General features: G+C 42.1%; 1 protein-coding gene across 5 annotated transcripts in view; it reads left to right on the top strand.

Moving 5' to 3' along the window:
- DET1 (DET1, COP1 ubiquitin ligase partner) overlaps positions 1 to 13,967 on the top strand; it is a 52,216-nt gene extending 38,249 nt beyond the window's left edge. For all 5 annotated transcript variants that reach the window (XM_023522965.1, XM_011379677.2, XM_023522967.1 and 2 more), the window contains 4 exons: positions 902 to 1,994; positions 4,746 to 4,933; positions 10,152 to 10,343; positions 13,305 to 13,967. In XM_023522965.1, coding sequence (XP_023378733.1) covers positions 912 to 1,994; positions 4,746 to 4,933; positions 10,152 to 10,343; positions 13,305 to 13,494 — 1,653 coding nt within the window. In that variant the 5' untranslated portion in view covers positions 902 to 911 and the 3' untranslated portion in view covers positions 13,495 to 13,967. The remainder of the gene's footprint in view (positions 1 to 901; positions 1,995 to 4,745; positions 4,934 to 10,151; positions 10,344 to 13,304) is intronic.
- The last annotated feature ends 5,638 nt before the right edge of the window (positions 13,968 to 19,605 follow it).

The following is a 19,605-nucleotide window of genomic DNA, read 5'->3' on the forward strand; positions in this document are numbered from 1 at the left end:
CCAAGTTATGACACCCAAAAATGTCTCCAGATATTACAAACTTGCCCCACTTAGAAACCAGTGCTCAAGATCAGGGGCTGGCAAACTTTTTCTGCAGAGGGCTTGATAGTAAATATTTTAGGCCTGCGGGCCATGTGGTCTTTGTCTCAACTCATCAGCTATGCTTTTGTAGGGCGAAAACACCATAGGGAATATGTAAATGAACAGGTGTAGCTGTGTTCCGATAAATCTTTATTTATAGAAACAGGCAGGCAGTCTGGATTTGGTCTGAGGGCAGATTTGCTCTAGTTCAGATCAGTAGGAGCTATCCTCACACAGTGCATAGAACTCACATATAATCGAAACAAAAGTTTCACAAAACAGTGCTTATCTTTACTATTTGTGATTCAGTTTGATATTTTTTATTTTGTTCCATTTTTTAAAATGTCCATCAGTATATCCACTAAATTGGTTTCAAGGACCTATTAATGAGTTGTGACTAGCAGTTTGAGAAACTTGATTTCCTCAGTCATAGAGGTAAGCACATCTTTAACTGAACCAGATAGCATATATGTTTATATAAGGCATTTCAGATGCCTTTTAGGAGTCAGACTATAAATAAGTAAGTACCCCTTTGTGTGTATATTTTTATTTCTAAAACACAGATTGAGTCCATTCACTCCCCTGCTTTAAAACCTGTGATAGCTTGCATGGCATGACATACAAAATGTTTTCTAGTCTGGCTCCAGTCTGCTACTGAAATGTCAGGGCCACTTCCTGACTCTGATCTGGGAAGGAGGAATGCTGATCACTGTCATCTTGGGGACTCCTAGGTTCAAGACACAAGGAGGGAAATCCATTTGACTTGTATATGTTTTGGTAACTTTCGTTTTATTTTCTTCTGCTTTATTTTGCCATGTAGAGATGTGATAATGGATCATCATGTTTCCACCATCAAACCTCGAAGAATCCAGAACCAAAATGTCATTCACCGCTTGGAACACCGGCGGATCAGTTCCGGCAAGGCAGGCACCCACTGGCATCAGGTCCGAGTGTTCCACCAGAACGTCTTCCCCAACTTCACAGTTGTCAACGTTGAAAAGCCTCCTTGTTTCTTGCGTAAATTCTCGCCCGATGGACGCTACTTCATTGCCTTCTCTTCAGACCAGACATCCCTCGAGATCTATGAGTACCAGGGCTGCCAAGCAGCTGAGGACCTACTGCAGGGCTATGAGGGGGAGATCCTGTCCAACGGCAATGACCAGCGGTCAGTCAACATTCGTGGCCGGCTCTTTGAACGGTTTTTTGTCCTGTTGCACATCACCAATGTAGCGGCCAACGGCGAGCACCTGAACCGGGAGTGCAGTCTTTTCACTGACGACTGCCGGTGTGTCATCGTGGGCTCGGCTGCCTACCTCCCGGACGAGCCTCACCCTCCTTTTTATGAGGTGTATCGGAACAGTGAGTCTGTGACTCCCAACCCACGGTCCCCTCTGGAGGACTATTCTCTCCACATCATTGACCTTCACACTGGCCGCTTATGTGACACACGTACCTTCAAGTGTGATAAAGTGGTCCTGTCACACAACCAAGGGCTATACTTGTATAAAAACATCCTGGCCATCTTGTCCGTGCAGCAGCAGACCATCCATGTCTTCCAGGTGACCCCCGAAGGCACTTTCATTGATGTGAGGACCATTGGCCGCTTCTGCTATGAGGATGACCTGCTCACTGTGTCAGCTGTTTTCCCCGAGGTCCAGCGGGACAGTCAGACAGGCATGGCCAATCCTTTCAGGGATCCCTTCATCAACTCCCTGAAACACCGGCTGCTTGTGTACCTGTGGCGCCGGGCAGAGCAGGACGGGAGCGCGATGGCCAAGAGGCGCTTCTTCCAGTATTTCGACCAACTGCGGCAGCTGCGCATGTGGAAAATGCAGCTTCTGGATGAAAACCATCTGTTTATCAAGTACACTAGTGAGGACGTTGTCACCCTGAGGGTCACAGATCCGTCACAGGTATGAGGTACTCTCCTGCCCTTTATCCCTCCAGTCTCCTTGGCTGAATGGGCTGGTTTCTCTCTTTGCCAAAGCCAGCCTTTCAGAAATACACGTTTTGTGTAGTCTTGAATTTCTGCCGTCCTAGAGCTCAGTCAAGCTTAAAACAGCTCTATTTTTTCTCTGGCCACATGCATTTTTTTTGGATAAATGGAAGCTAAATCTCAAGCCATCGATACGTAGATAGTCACTTCTGTGGTCATTACCCTTTTAACTTCTGCAGGGCATTTTCAGTACCCTCGAAGTGGAAATCCAGATGCTGCAAGGTCAAGGTTTGGACTACCTGTGGATAATCCTGTCTTGATTTTGTAAGACTGTGCTTGTTGGTCCGACTGTTTTAGTTCTGGCGATGAGAATGAGCCCACCATAGAAAAAAGAAAATCCTCTCAAAATTTAGTCTTTCTTTCCCGCTTAAATGGTTCATGTCCATAAACTTCTTCCCAAAGCCTTCTTTAAAAGGTAACTAATACGTAAGTCCACTTGACAGTTGAGTTTTATGACTTTGCTCTCACCCACATGCTGAAAGATAGGTTGTAGAGCAGTAAAAGATCAAGAGGAAGCCCACGTTTCGAGTCGCCCACGTGACTCAGCAGGACTGCAGATCCTGAGGGTTTTTCAGTTTGGGTGAAAGATGTTGGTAGGGGAGACAGGCATTACTCGAATGGGAATAAGAGCACAGAAACCTCTGAGACTCTTGGGTTAAAACACCATGTTGAAATTCGGGGTAATCTGGGTGTTTCCCTTTGGTCTCCACTTAGTGTCGACCCCCTAAGAGACACCTTTTCTCTATCTTTGCCCCATTCTCCGGTTTCTAGATTGTTTTCTTAGTTAATAGATTGGAAATTCTGAACAGAGAACAAACCAGTAAACCACAAAGTCATCTGAATCTGGTGTCTCATTGACCTGTTGCTGATTCTGTCATTAAGAGAGACTGTGCAGAGCATTGTCTCTTAAGACCTTACCAAGCCATCGGTGGTAAAATGTTTTCTAACATTTTTCTTCTGAATCATAGCTTATGTATTCTTAAAAAAGATGGGGAGTAATATGGTTAAGAGATCACTTTTTTCCTGGATTCTTCTTTCCTGTCAATGATGAAGTCACCCATTTTGCTATCACAGGTGAACATTTAAGTTCATCTATGTGGCAGTGAAGCCCTTGACTTCTGTACCCTCCTGTCCTGTGTTTCCCATTCTGCCCTGGAGGGAAGATTAGTAGATGTGTATGTCATTCTATATTCACATAATTAGGATGGATCCCGGTGAAGCCCTGATACGATCAAAGTGTTGTCCAGGTCTATAGAAAGGACATGAGCCAATCTTTTATTTAGGTTCGAGCTGTAATTACCTTTTTATTTTGGAGGGAGTAAGATGTCTGTGACTGCTGCATTCGAGATTATCTTTTTTTCCTTTTTTAAAACATGACCTATTTATTTCTGGTAGCTGTGATAATTGTAGCTAGAAACGTAACTAGGGCTCTGTGCTTTGCTTAACAGAGTCTGTAACTTTAAACCCAATCTCTCTGCCCTAGTTGTCTTTCCCTTGTTCCTCAGTTTAATTTGATAGGTTCCAATAAGGTTAATGAGTAAAAAATGCACCCAAAAACAAAGCCTTGCTAATATTAGGGTATTCTCAGGTTACCCTCCAGCCTCTTTAATTTACAGCCAAATTTAATTTCCAGGGGTTCGTAAAAGTCATGTAATATAAGTTCTGGGAAGGACTAATTACTAGTAAAATAGGTGGGCCAAATGGCTCCAGAAATTGGTAAGGGAGATTTAAACTCAATCATAGGAAGGGGACGACTAATCCCATTGTTCTGACAACTTCTAGAGTTCTGTTGGAAACGTGCAGATTGATTCACACTGTCACATTCACTGTGACAAACATTAAGGGTTCCTGGCACTTCTTCCCTGTTAGGCGGAGCAGTTCCCTCTAAACTGGAGGTTTAGAGGAAGAGGGCTAGCCACCCATGGGCCCATTCAGAAAAAGCAGTAACTGCCACCTATGGCATTTGAATGCTTTTCAGGTTCCCCCTCTGGTTTTAATTGCTACAAATCTCAAATGCTGCAAATGCTCTTGGTTGAAAGAACATTTATAAAAAAATAAATGGAAATATCTCTCTGATTTTTCATTTGTTCAGTAGCAGGTATCCTGCTTGGTTACAACTTGTCTGGGCAGTTTTAGGACACAATGTACTTAAGGTGTTTCTCTGCACGTTAGAAATATTAAGAGGAAAAATAAATAAATGCCCCCAAATTGAACTTTCAACTATACATATATGAGAGAAAATAATTTGTCAACAGGCAGCTCCAGGCTGCAAAATGACTTTCTCAGTGGGAAGGAAAATTAAAATCTGGCAATTTAAAAAAGTGTTTTTTATCTCAAGGTTGGTTGGGGGGCAAGTAGGGAATAAACACTTGGAAGGAAAAATATTGCATTTGCACAGTTTGATATGGAAGATTGGAAACCTTTTTATACATATATGCTGGCCAATTCAGTAATTCTGGCAGCACAGGTAGAGTGGGAAATCTGGCAGTACTGAAGCCCTTGACTGATAAAGCCCACCAAGGTCTTCTCCTTTCTCAGAACCACTTGGAGCCATGTTTTGGCCCTAGTGCTGGAGCAGAGGGGTAGCTTGAATTTTCAGCCAAGTGATTAGTTTGTTAGGCATGGCATTATACCCAGCTGCCCCTTACCTCTCTCTGTTCTTCCGCAGGCATCTTTCTTTGTGGTGTACAATATGGTGACAACAGAGGTGATCGCTGTGTTTGAGAATACATCGGATGAGCTCTTGGAGCTCTTTGAGAACTTCTGTGATCTCTTCCGTAATGCCACCCTACACAGTGAAGTCCAGTTTCCCTGCTCGGCTTCCAGCAACAATTTTGCAAGGCAGATCCAGCGCCGGTAAGTTGTTCTGCCAGGCCTAACAGGCTTAGTTTTTCTTAAACTTTTCTTAATTTGTTGGTGTGAGGCCAGTAGTCATTTACTTCAGGAAACCATGCTACAATCTTATCCTTCATTTCATATATCCATTTCATCTCCCCCACAGAATTGTATTCTAATGTAACATATTTTATTAACCATCTCGTCATACTTTGCTGCATTGAAAATACAACGTTTATGTAAATTGAAATTACATGGCTCTACATGCTTAATTTTATAGTCTCCAAAAATCTTTTGGTAAAAAAAAATTAAAATGGATCCATTATAAGTCATAATAAATGTTTAAGAAAAAATATGGATACCAAAGAACACAAGTCACTTAAGGAAAGCCTTTATCTTGAAAGAGAGAGACCAAAATAAACAGAATAAAGAAACAACGTTGCATTCACTGAAATAATTGAAACTATCAGAATAAGAACATTTAGAACAGGGCCATGCTTTAGAAATTTTGAATTTGTTAGATATAGTCGAAGCACCATCCAAAAAAGTAGGATAAAAAGATAAGGAAAATGGTAGAGAAAAGATGAAAAAAAAAAATTAGAAGATTTACCCAGGAGTCCCAATGTCTGACTAATGCCAGAGGAGCAATAGGGAAAATAAAGGGGCGGAAGCAGCGTAGGGCAGTTCCCAGCGCTGAAGGCCACGTTTCCACATTGGTAGGACCGTTTAGTGGCATGTTCGAGCTTGGTGGCGCTGACTCATGTGAGCCAATGTTAAACTTTCAGGAATTATTGCAAGCTGGTTGCTAAACACAGCCATTATTAAAAATTAGTCATTTCCTAATTATTTCACTACTACTTATGCTCTTGAGGTTATTTGTATCTGTGTGCAGGTGAAAATACTATATAGTGATATGCTATAGTTCATCTCTTGACAGCTCCACATTAGTGATGTCATACTGGTACTTTGAAACTGACCACAGCAGCAGGAGTTACACCACAGAAATCGGCAAGTGCTGCAAATCATAACTTTTTTCCCCTTGGAGAAATAATGATTAAACCTTTGTTAGCACAGTATTGGATCCATCAAGTATCCACTACAGTCAATGACAAAAAGACCCACACTGAGGCATATATATAGCATCATGTTATTTTAGAACATTGGGGATAAAGAGAAAATTGTAAAAACTTTTAGAAAAACCTGCATGTCACATATTAAAAATTAATTCATCAGAATGGTATTGGACTTATCAATAACAACATTGAAAACTTGAAGTCATTAACATCAGATGTCTGATAAAAATGATTTCTAACCTAGAATTCTATATCTAAATAATAGGTGGAACAAAGACATTTTCAGACATGTAAGATCTCAAAAAATTACCTTCCATGTCACTTTTCTAAGGAAGCATCTAGAAGATGTATTTTACCAATAATGCACAGAAGGATGGTACAGGAAGTAGTTTGACACTGGAGAGAAGCCAAGAGAATTCCAAGGACCATGGTAAAGGGAAGTTCCGGGAAGACAGACCACTGGCTGGACCAGGCTGAAGCAGGAGGGTGGAGGTTTCCGAGAAGGATGTATCCAAGGAAAAATTAAAATCATGAGAACATTTGGTGGTTTCGAGTGCATTAACAGGAGACTGTCAGTTATGTTCCGGCAGGGTCGTCAGCACAGGCCTCACTGGGAAGGCGATATTTGAGCAAAGCTTTGGAAAGAGGTCAGGAGAAAGCTGTGGGAATATCAGGGGAAGGAATAGCAGGGGGATATCAGAGAGAGGAAAAACCAGCAAAGGGATTATTCAGTTTAAAGGTCCTGGGTGGGTCTCATGCATTTGAGGAACACCAGGGAGGTCAGTGTGGCTGGGCTGGGGTGAGCAGAGTAGTTAGAGATGAGGACAGACACAGGGCCCATTCTGAGGCTTTGGCTTTGACTGTAGATGAGATTGTATTTTAGTGGTCTCATGTTTAAGCAGGATCACTCTGCTTGCTGTGTTAAGACTGGACTGTGGAGGTAGGGCGGAAGCGTGGACACCAGTTAGGAGACTATTGCAATGATCCAGTAAAATTATTGCATTTTGTTTCCCATCACTAGGATTTAAGTTCTGTTTTGTTCACTTATAATATCCTAAACACCTAGAAGAGTGCCTGGCACATACTAGACCATCAATAATTACTGTGTTTATTGAACAGTGGGGGCTTGGGTTCAGGTAGTGACATTAGGGGTGGTAAGCATATTCTCAGTGTATTTTGAAGATAGAGCCCAGAAGATCAGTGGAGGATGGGATGCGGGCTGTGAAAGAGCACAGCCAAAGATGATTCTAACATTTTTGGCTTAATCAGCTTGCAAGAGAGAGTTATCATAAACTGTGATGGCAGAGCTTGTGGGTGGAGCAGTCTAGTGGTTTCTCAGTGGAAGTGTCACTTTTCCCTGACATGTCAAGTTCAGTGAGCACTGATCATCAACTCGGGCATATCAAGCTAGAGATCACTGGTGACTTGGTGAGAGTAGTTTCAGTGGGATGGTGGGGCGAAAGTTTGTTTGGTGTAGGTTTCAGAAAAGGAGGAGGAGAGAATTGGAGACAGTAAGAAAAAATGTTTTGAGGAGTTCTGTTGTAAAGGAGAGCCGAATCAATGGTGCATTAGCTGGAGAGGCAAGTGGTGTTAAGTATTTGTTTTGTTATTTTTTCAATGAGGGGGGAACATGGCCTGTTGGTATGCAGATGGGACTGATCCTATAGATGCGGGGGATGGGGGGTGGAGGGTGACGGGTAGAGGGTGGGGAGGGGACTGATGGTTTGAGAAAAGAGGGGAAAGAATTAGTTAAGTATATGAGTGGGCATGGGATCTAGTGCCCAAGCTGGGGGTTGGCCTTGCATGGGGATGTAGGCAGCTACATAGGCGCAGATGTGCTCACAGGAGCTTTGAAAAGGTCTCTTCTCATTACTTCTATTTTTCAGTAACAAAATAAGCAATGCCATTAGGTTAAGGTCAACAGGATGGAGGGGGATGAGATAGTCATTGAAGAATGTGGGAGGCTCACCGGACTGGGAATATAGCACCAGTGCCCTGCAACAGTAAGGGCCCCCATGAGGATCGTGGTTGTAAATTCAAAGTGAGCATCGCCTTGTTTTTCTCAGCTGTGGAGATAACTGAGTGGATACAGGCATGGAATAGACAGAGTTGAGCTTAACGAGGGTTATGGTTTTTCCAAGTGAGTACCACAAAGTGACAGAAGACAGGTTGTTGAGGACGCGTGCAGTGGAGTGATTGACTGGAATTTAAGCTGGCTAAGGAAGGGAGGACACGATGAGGTTGCAGGGTGACAAAATGTTGGTAGAATCGATGGATGGCACCGTGTAATCAATTCGAGTTGAAGGATCGTTGAAGCTGGGTTGGGTAGAGAGAGTGAGCTGGAGAGATAGGAGAGAAGGTGGTTGGAGAGTGTGGTGCTCCATCCTGAGGTTACAGGGGGTTGCAGTCATCAGTGATGGTGAGGTGACTGTGGGATCGAGCGGCTGAGACAGAGAGGAGGTCTAGGAACTAGGAGGCCATAGTGTTGGAAGGATCATCTCTGAGAATTTTGAAATCACCACAAATTAAGAGAGGCCTAGATGGGCAGAGTGAGAGTGAGCCAGGAGCTAAACAAGTGAAGAGTCAGAGGGATGACTGCTTCATCTTTCAGTCAGCGGGGGAGCACGGAGGTTGGAGGTGGTGAGTGCTGCTGAGGAACAGGAACTGCTTCAACCTATAGATTTTCATGGAGGCTTGGATTTGTAATGATCACAAGCCTGGGCCAGCCCCCACCATTTTACCTTTTGAAGCCACTGAGCCAGGCAGGGTTGGAGTGTAGATTATGACATGCAGTATTGGATCTTTGCTGGAAAAGGGCTGAAAACCAAAGAGCCCACGATCTTTGATTCCAGCTAAAGTGAAAGGGAAAAAAATAAGTTCTTTTTGGCTCAAGGTTTAATTTTGTGATTTACACTGAGACTCTGAAAATTACTGTCAAGACTAATGGAAAAGCCGTGTTGATAGCTAGGGAAACTGTGAAGTGTTAATGTCCATCTAGCACTACAGGTTAACAGGGAAACAAAAATTAAAACCCATCTAATCAGTCTTTCTGGTCTTACCAAATTTAGGAACGTTCAGTTTTTTTATTTAATTAGTTTTTATTCCATTAGTTTCAGGGGTGAGTTGTTATATCATTTTCCCCCCAGACTAAAAAAAAACATTTATTTATTTTCTCTTTGATGGGTAAACTGTATGATATGCTTTGATGTAGAGATTAAAAAATGGCTAGGCAATTGACGTTCTAAAAAACTATAGGAAAGTGAAAATGAAGGGAAGAAATCCATTAACATTTTGATGTGTTTCTGCTACTCTTTTTTTAGGCATAATTTTTTTTCCTGTGTGTTTTTAATCATACTGTAGACAGAATGTAGCCTACTTCTTTAACTTACCATTATAATAAACATTTATCTTGTTACAATATAATATTTGAAAGTTATAGTTTTCCATTTGATTTTTAATTTTTCCAACTTTTCATTCTTGTAAATAATGATATATTAAATGTGCATGGAGAGTTCTCTGTCTTTGGGATTGCTTCTTTAGGGTAAATTTCAAGAAGAATAGGAGTACTTGGTTAAAGGATTTTAAATTTAGTATTTGTTACAATTGTGAGAAATAACCGCTCCATTATTATTTATTATTAAAGATAAATCAGATGTGTGACTGTGTCTATGTTACTATTTTTCTAGACACTGATGTTTCTGCAGGGTATGTGTAGCTAGCTCTCAAAGTTTATTTAAACAAAGAGTGAGCAATTTGTTAAAAGGGTTAATGAAAGTTTGCTTATATCTGATCCTAAGAACGGAGGGGCCGCTTTATTCAGGATTCTCTACTCTTCCTAGCTCTTTCCTGATGCAGTCTGAGGCTGTCATCTGGGGAGAGTAAATTCAAGTAGAAATAGTTGTCATAGATCAGTTATACTCATTTTAAACTTGTTTGTAGAGTCTTTGTTAACTTTTATAATGTTCCCCATTTCTATTCTGTTTTCTGTTTTTTGAGAGTATTTGTAGCTAGCCAGACTTGTGATGTGTGTGAGGTCTGACTTCAGTCAATATCTGGATTTTTATTTACAGAATGAGTTGTTTTTAGACATATATTTGTCAGTTTGAAATCCAAGGCAGCTTTGTGTGTCCGCTAACACGGCCTTCTTCACCGGTGCTTTATTTTAGGTTTAAAGACACTATCATAAACGCCAAGTATGGAGGGCACACGGAGGCGGTACGCCGACTGCTGGGTCAGCTCCCCATCAGTGCCCAGTCGTACAGTGGTAGCCCCTACCTTGATTTGTCTCTCTTCAGCTACGATGACAAGTGGGTGTCAGTCATGGAGCGGCCCAAGACTTGTGGAGATCACCCTATCAGGTAACCATTTCCACTTCAGCTGCAAACCTCCTAAGGGCTGGTGACGACCTGCTTCCTGTTCCTCTTTTTCTTGGACATCATTTCACTGTGACTGTGTCCACTTGTATTCATGGGTTGAATTGAAAGGGCAGCTCTTCTATAATGTGGCGGGTGCTTTGATCATTTAGGCACTAGTCTCATAAATTAACAACCTCTACTCTTTGCTTCTCATCAAAACATCCAGTTCAGGTAGGTGTTGTTTCCTTTTAAAGGTATCCAGGGAAGGAAACTATACTTTTCCATTTAATAATATAATACCATTTCATAGGTTTTATCTAGCTCAACTTATTTTATTTCCCCCATGTTACCCAGTAGAAAAGATAGCAGAGATAATTTGGGGGAACAGGTGGTTTTGGAGAAATCATGTATCCTTACTTGGAGAATTTTGGAATGTAGACTCCTGTATTATTGTTGGAACCTTGAAACTAATCTCTTACAGTCAGTCCCTCCCTCACAGGTGTCCAGTTCACAGACTCACCTGTCTCTCCATGTCAGGAGCTCGTATTGTCCTGTGTGCTGTAATAGGTACTAGGGAAAGGAACTGGCATCGTTGTCACTAGTGGAGTTATTTCAAAGGAGGTAGATGTGTTCTTAGAACCCTGTGCTGGAGCATGGGTCTTTTCCACATAGACACAGTGATGGTTAGTATTTCATAATCCAGCTTCATTGTGAATTGAATAGGTTGTCAATCACCATAATGTTTCCTTTGGGAAATTACAGTCAAGTTCCAAAAACCAGTTAAATTTTTTTATTTGGAAAATTTTAAACATGAAAAGCAGAAGAGCAAACCTCCATGTATCCATCACCCAGCTTCAGCAGTTATGAACTCATGGTCAGTGTTGTTCTCTCTTTCTACCACAACCACTACCTCCCACCCCCACTGCCACTCTGGATTATTCTGAAGGAAATCCCAGGTATCATCGCATTTTACTTGTAAATATTTCAGTATGAATTTCTAAAAGATAAGGACATAAAAAAATACAATCTCAATACCATTATTTCATCTGGCAAAAACAAACTTTATTAAGACCACCAAATATCTATCAGCTTTTACATTTTTCTTTTGTCTTATAAATATTCTTTTTGTAGTTTGTTTCAAATTGGGATCTAAACGAGGTTCCTATGTTGCATTTGGTCACTATTTCCTCAAGTCCTTTTTAGTCTCTAGGTTGTTTCCCTCTTATTTTCCTTGCAATGAAATGTTGAAGACACCAGGTGGTTAGCCCTGCAGTGTTCCCCACGGCCTAGATTCCACTCGTTGCATCCCTGGAGTAGTGTGTATTGTCTTTCTCATTCCGCCATACTTACTGTACACCAATAGTTATATTTAGAGGCTCAAACAGCTCACTTTAAATTATAAGCCCCTTGTGTGTTGGGGGACTGTATGAGTAAAGTAAATGTGTTTTCCACACATAATGGCATATAATGGCCTCATTCGATATTGTCAGGCAGCTCGAAATACATTTCTCTCCTCTCTGATTTCCTTGCCTTTCTCATTTGAAAAGATTAACCCAATTAACACATCTGGAAATACCACAGTCCCTAGCTAAAGGGGTTTTTCCTGTGATTCTTATTTTTGATTTAAAATGAGAAATATAAGGATGATAGAGTAGTGCCATTACTGTAACACCTCTGTTGTGTATTCTGTTCTAGTCTTTGTCAGTATGCACGTTTACATTACACAGTTATAGTTGTGGTTAGCATGATACTTTGTGGTCTGCTTTTATTTTATAAACATTTTCCATGTTACACATTCCTCACAGTTACAGTCCTAATGGGGGCATATTATTCCATCAAGTAGATGTACTATATACTTTGTTTAACGGTTCTGTTATTACTGGGCATTTATTCTCTTTCTGCTTTTTTCCATTAGAGCTAGTGCTGTAGTAGCCATCTTTATTCATGTTACTTTTTACTTCATTTAAATTAAATTCTGAGGATGTAAATTCTTGGAAATGGGATTATTGAGTCAAAGGGTATGAATATCTTTTTGTCTACTTTTATGTTTGCTTTCCGAAAGGGAAATTATCAAGCTGTTTAATTCAGGCTCTTCATTTTGTAGGACTTCCCCAATTCATCTCTAACCCTGCTGATCTTCTGTGTTCTCAGAACCACAGGGTACCTATTTTGCATGTGGGAAAAGGTATTTAAGTACTGGGGTGGATGGAAGCATCTTTAGTCTTACTATATTGGATTAAGAATGAAAAACTACTTAGTATTTTGTTTTTGTGTATGAAAAGAACCTTCTAAAAAGAATTCTTAAAAATGAAAAAACTCAAAAATGGGCCTAGAGCTACACCATCCTATGTAGTAGCCACTAGCCACATGTGGCTGTTGAGCACTTAAAATATGACTAGTTCAAGTTGAGATGTGCTCAGGTGTCAGATACACATCGAAGTTCAAGGGCTTGGCACCGAAAAAAGAATGTGAACGATCTCATTTTTATATTGACTATAGATTGAAATGATAATATTTTGGACACTGACATTGGATTAAATAAAATGCATTATTAAAATTAGTTACACCCTAAAAATATTTTTTTAAACATGGCTAGCTACCCGAAAATTTTAAATTATATACGTGGCTTACATTTCATTTTTAGACCTGGCCTAGACGGTTTTGGGGTAGGTGGCTTCTAGAAAGGGGAGGCTTTAATTAAGGCTGTAACTAAGGGCTATCCTGTAATAGAGAAAAGACCCAGTGATTCAAGACAACATAGTGAAGTTCTTAATCACCCTGCCCATAAAACTGGCTGATAAGATGAAGGCGATTTCACAGTTCTGACAGCCTGGGGCTGATAGAAAGATATAAGAGGGGATTTCATAAGATAGAATAACGAGTTGTCCCATTCCCCTGCTGTGTGTATTTCAAGATGGTGGTGACTGTCTATACTGTCCTCTCTCTCTCTCTCGTTCTGTTTAGGTTCTATGCCCGGGACTCTGGTCTGCTCAAGTTTGAGATCCAGGCAGGCTTACTGGGCCGCCCCATCAACCACACAGTGCGACGCCTTGTTGCCTTTACTTTTCACCCTTTCGAGCCCTTTGCTATTTCTGTGCAGAGGACTAATGCCGAGTATGTAGTCAACTTCCACATGCGACACTGCTGCACGTAGGGTCCTCACCAGAGCCAAGTTTTCTGGTCTTCCAAGGCTTTCCCCCTCCTTTTCTCATGGACTCTAAAGCAAAAGCTCTTGACTGCCAGCTTTGTTGGTTCTAGACTGGTATACCTCAGACGGGGAGAGCTGGGGGAAGGAGTGAGGGTGGCGAGCCTGATGGAATTTTTTATTGTCTACAGAAAAACTACTGATTGATTAAAGTCCTCTCGCCTTTTCCCCATGCTGGTGCCCAGCATTAATTAAGTCCATTTAATTTTTATTTTATTTTGCATTTTTATTGCTATGAAGACGACAGCATTACACCTTTATCCCCTTCACATCACTTCTTTGGCATTATGGTATACAGCCTGAAACAGGAAAATCTTGTTTACTCATGAGAACTGTATACTTCCTTTCTACTTAGCCAACAAGCAGGGCTGTCTTTTTAAAAAAAACAAAATAAAGCCTTGGTATTTTCTTACTTAAATATATCCTGTTTGATGACTGCCTTATATTTTGATCTCACCAACTGCTTTTCGAATATGTGGGTTCCAGGAAGGACTGTGAAAGAGACTAGAGGCCATGGATTTAGCAGCTGCTCTTGGGAGAACTAAGTGGTGTGTGTCAGCATGGAAGACAGTTATCGGCCAGGATTGTTTCCTCCCTTGGGTTTTCTCCTGGTAATTGTTACCGCTGGAGGAACTGGGCATAATTGCATGTTCTCATGTGGAAGCATGCTCCCATCTGTCCCATCTGTGTCATGCAGGTGGCCCTAGCAGAAACAAACACTGTTTAGCACGTACTGCAATTTGGGTAGGGGGAGCAGGCAAGCTCCAGGTGTCTCTAAAGACATTAGACTGGTTGTTCCTGGATGGTTGAGCCATCACAGCTATCCTACAAACACCTGCCAGCCCCCAGCCAGCATCCTTCTGTCACATTCTCAGCTAGTCTTCTCCAGAGAGCTTGTCAGTCTGTTATGTTTCATCTTCATAATGTACCCACCATTTATGTAGTAAGCTTCTGTAGTAACATCTGACGTTGAAGGCAGCTTTGAAATGTTGGGTTTCAGAACAGGCTGTGAAAAGAGCCGTGGATGTGGATGGCTGGATCCTGGATCCTCCTATATCCAGTTGACTTCCCTTGGGAACATAAGAAGTATGATATGAGATGCGAAGCCCCACCAAAAACGATTCAGCGAATCTCATCATTTTCTATATTGAACAGCTAAATTCGTTCTCATTTAGCATTCACGAGATTCAGGCACCTACCTGCTATGAGTCAGGTAGATGCTGTGTCAAAACGTTAAGGATGAGGAGAGAAATAGGCAAATAAAGAGTATTATAATGCAAAACAGTAAAAGCTTTAATACCGTGTATCTGGGAACAGTGGAGGGAGATGAAGGAGAGCTGGAGAAGGAAAGCCATGCTGGGGAAGGGACAGTGGAACTAGATAAATGGGAGCATGTTGTGTGAATCAGGGCAGAGGACATTTCAAGAAGAGATCCAGCATGTTCAAAGGCATAGAAGCATGAAAAGGTCTGTCAAGTTGTGAAATGGCAAATAATCGAACATGGCTACAGCACCAGCCGTGTAGGGGGCCTGGGGAAATGTGATTGGTTATGTAGAGAAGTCTTGTGCACGGTGCTAGGGTTTTATGGAAGACATAGTATGAATTTCACAGAGGTAACTTTCCGCAGTCTGAAAGATGGCTTGGAGCGAGTGGAGCCTAGAGGTAGGGAGGCCAGGTGAGCCAATGGTGGTAATCCAGAAGAGAATGGGAGGGCTTGGACAACATCACTGGGCATTGGGGTGGGTGAAACACTGAGGCATTCCAGATTGTTTGTAGGTCGTGACAAAATCGGGATCCCAAAGCTGTCACATGTTTGTGGGGCCGAACTGACTTTTCTTTGTGGAAGCACTTTACCTGCACCTTTTTCTCTGTACTGGGTTTGCTTGATTGTACCTAAGGGCTTGGCAGAGTGGGAAGCGCATAGAGTGTGAAGTCACGTGGGCTGCAGCGTGAATCCTGGCCCTTTGCTCATTAGCTGTGGAACCATGGGCTGATTTCCTAACCGTTCTGAGGCTTAATTTGCACCTCCCTCCACCCTAGTTACACAGTTCCTTGGTCATATTTTATTTAGATCTTTTTGTCACCTCTAACTACCACCTCTGAAGTCCCAATTTCATACAGCCCTATCCGACCACCCCTTGTAGCCTTTCACCTTACTTTTCTACCTCCACAGTTGATCTTTGACCTCATGGAAGCCTCCAATCCCTTGACCAACCGGGATTAGTTAGGGTGAGAAACTGCTGTAACTAAAGCACCCCACAATGCCGTGGGTTAAACAACATAGTTGTTTTTTCTCTCTCAGGTAACAGCACAGAGCAGATGTTCATAGTCAATGAGTGGTTCTGCCACACGCAGCCATTCAGGGACCCAAGGCCCTTTCATCTTGGCCCCCTGTGACATTGTCCGGGATTGAGCTGGGGAGAGAGTGAAATGGTGTAGAGGAGGCCCTGCCTAATCTTAAGGCACCTATCCGTTAGGGCACACGTCGCTGCCACTCGCATTGGAAAGATCTTAAACACGTGGCCACATATAATAAGCGAGAGAGCCCGGGAAATGTAAGTGATTGGCCAGCCAGGTGCCAGGTACTCTTGTATTTGCAAGAAGTGGAAATGGGTTTTGGCAGACACCTCGCTGTCACTGGGACACTGGTGTCTTCACTAGCTGTTACTTCCCCTCTGGTCCTCTCCCCTTATTCAGCCTACGTTGTACAGTCTGTAATCACGCCCTTGCAGTTACCTGTAAACTTCCTTGCTGCTCCTCTGTGGTAATTTAGAAAAACCTCAACTCTGTGCATGTCTGTGTCTGAAGAGTTGACAATTACTGCAGAAAAACCGTGTCTGTTCTTAAATTCATGACCGCAAGCCTAAAGTGGGTACGTAAGACTACTAAGAATCTGCATGTACTTTCCTTGTCTGTTTACTTTCCTGCCCCCTGAAATCGCTGTTTTACACCTTCACCTCTTTTGAAAACCCTCTTCCCATTTCTCACCAAACACCCTTGCCACCTACTTCATGGCAGAAATAGAAACAATCAGGTGAGCATTTCCTTTTCTTTACCATATCAACCACGTGACATGCATCTGTGCTCATTCTCTGCCTTTCCTCCTGAAATATCCCTGTTTCTTAGCAAGCCCCTCCACCTGTGTACTGAGTCCCATCTCCTTTTGACTTCTCAAGGTCTTTGCTCTGCAGTTATTTCTCCTGCATCTACTGTCTCTTGTTAAGTCATTCCCATTAGCTTGTAGATATGCTCTAGGATCTTCTTCTTTGATTAAAAACTCCTGCGTTGGTCCCGAAATCCCCTTTAGTTACTGCTCTTTTCTCTGCTACCCTTCCCAGACAAAATTTTCACAAGAGTTGTCTAAATTAAATGTTTTCGCATCCCCACATTCCATTTTTCGTCAACCCACTCCAGGTAGATTTCTCTCCCCACTACTCTGCTGAAGCTGCAGTTGTCCAGGTTACCAGTGATTCCACATTGCCACTACAGTGCTCGCCTCTTGTCCCTTTCTTATTCAGTCTCCCACCATAGGACATAATCGATTTCTCTCTATCAAGAAACACTTGCTTCTCTCGATTTCCAGGACAGTGCGTGTTTCTGGTTTTCTTCCTGCTTTACCGATTGTTGCGTCTCGGTCCCTTTCCTGGCTTCTCCTCTGCTTTACCTGCAGATGTTGGAGTGCCCCAGCCCTTTGCCTTGGATTCTCACCTCTTTTTCTCTACATGTCTTTTCTTTAATCGATTTCATCTGTTCCCATAGCTTTAAAATCTAGTTATATGCTGATTACTCTCAAAGTTATAACTCCGGCTCCGACCCTTTCCTTGAGCTCCGAATCCACATAGCTCGTGGATTACTTGGCACCTTGATTTGGATTCTAATAGTCATTTCAAAACCAGCATGTTTAACATGATGCTCCTGATGCCCACCCCCACCTCCACCCTGCTTTTCCTCAAAGATTTCCCACATGGTTTCGGTATCTACCCATTAACTTGAGCCAAAATTTAGGAATTATTCTCACTTTCTCTTTTTCCCATCCCCCTTCTTCCCCTCCACCACCCACATATCTGACTTCCCTCCAGGGTTTGTCCTCAGCAGTCTAAACCAATCGTGATAGTCCTGCACTCCTTGCTAATGACCAGAAGTAGCACTAGGCCAAAACTAGTTAGAATAAGGGGTTCGTTTAGGAATCGTGTGACCTAGTTCGGGTCAGCACTACCATGAGGTAAAGCTTTCTGGAACTTTTTGGGGGAACATTTCTCTTTTGACAATGTCAGTGAGGAAACTTATAGCCCACATTTCATACTCAGGGAGAATCAGCCTTAGGATGAAGCCGACCTGGGTGGCAGAATGAATAGAAAAGAACCTGGATTATAGATGACATAGGTAGCCGACTAGATCATATAACCTTGAAACCCGCCTTACATTTGGATTTCCTGTTTCTGTGAGACAATACATTTCCTTACTATTTAAGCCATTTTGAATTGGGTTTTCTGTTTATTGCAGTTCAAAGCAAATTAATAGGTACAGAGGGAAAGGCAGGTCTCCTGTGGACGGTCATGAAATTCCTGTTGGCTTGGTACCTATTTGGTTCCTGTTCTCGGATTTTTGTAAGATTTTTGTAAGATTCCTATTCTTGGATTTTTGTATGATTTTTGGCTCTCCTATACTCCCTCTGCAGTCTCCTGAGCTGGCCTGGCAGTTTCTTGTAACTAAAAGGACTTAACTAAAATGAGAGATAAAGCATTCAGCCTATTGAGCACTTGACCCATAGTAAGTTCTCAACCCCTAAATGTTTGTTTAGATCGGATTTGTTTCCAAAGGGTATAAAGCTGCTCTCAGAAATCTAGTGTCTTGTCTCCACAATGTCCAATGAATCTCAAGAATCTTTGGAGAAACAAGTTCTTCGGAACCAGAATGCTTAAGAAAAGCAGAGACTTTGGGGGATATATATATATTTCAGATCTGTATTCTTCCCAGAACCTCTCTCCTCTCATCCCTGCTCTTCAGGGAACTGATGTGTCAATGATCCAGCTGAAGCTTCTCTGGACCTTTGAGAGAAAGATTCCATTCAAATTTAGCAAAACCCCTTTCATAGTCCTTGCAGAGAACCGGTATAAAACAGTGGAAAATCTAAATTAGATAATTTTTAAAAGAATGATAGCTTCATTATTTTCAAGTACACAGAGTCGCTCCCATCTCAGCCATGAGTGTTCCTTTGTAGAAGCCCCGTGGGACTTTCCTTAATGAGTAGATTATAATTATTGGTAATCAGTGTAACGGTTCTCTGCGACGCGTGCTTCAAAAGCAGTTGAGCATATTAAGTGATTTTGATGTTCCAGGGGGCAGTTTTGTTTACAACATTAATCTGCTCAGTGTATATCCTTTATAGCTATAATCCTCTGTCATTTTTTAAAAAAATCTATAAAGTCTTCATCATACAACATTTGATTTCCAGAGGCAGAGATAACGTAGGAGGCAGAGAGGTACGGAGTACGACTCAGATTTTTTACCCATGGTGTTCTGATAGAATTATGGGAACAGCTCAGGCTCGCAAGTGAGGCCTTCTGCAAACCCTGGCACTGTCACCTACTAGCTCGGCTCCCCTGGGCTTGATAACAAGAACTTTACTGAGACTCAGTTTCTCCTCTATAAAATAGGGATAACTTCTACTTTGCAGGATTAATATGAGCACCAACTGAGTGTTAAGTACAGTTTTTAATACAGTAAATAATAAATGCTAGCTACCTTCTCTCTAGATCTTTTGGCTTGTGTGGGTGCCTCACCTGTCTCTTTAGTGTCACAGAGATTGCACCCAACCTTCGTAGTGCCTCTTCATTCCCTGATGACCAAGCACTATGAGCTTGCCCCTGCTCCAGGATCAGCCCGTGCTCACCCACCAGAGACTGGTGGCATCTGTGGTGGTACCATTCTGCTGCTAAAGCCTCTGTCCCTGGTGCAGCCAGGTCTGAGAAGACCAACATTTTCCTAACCCTCTTTGCAGCCAAACACACTGGATGGAATGAGCTTTTTTTTGCTGAGAGTTTGTTGTTGTTGTTGACT

The sequence above is a fragment of the Pteropus vampyrus genome, unplaced genomic scaffold (genome assembly GCF_000151845.1).
Source record: "Pteropus vampyrus isolate Shadow unplaced genomic scaffold, Pvam_2.0 Scaffold368, whole genome shotgun sequence".
NCBI lineage: Eukaryota > Metazoa > Chordata > Mammalia > Chiroptera > Pteropodidae > Pteropus > Pteropus vampyrus.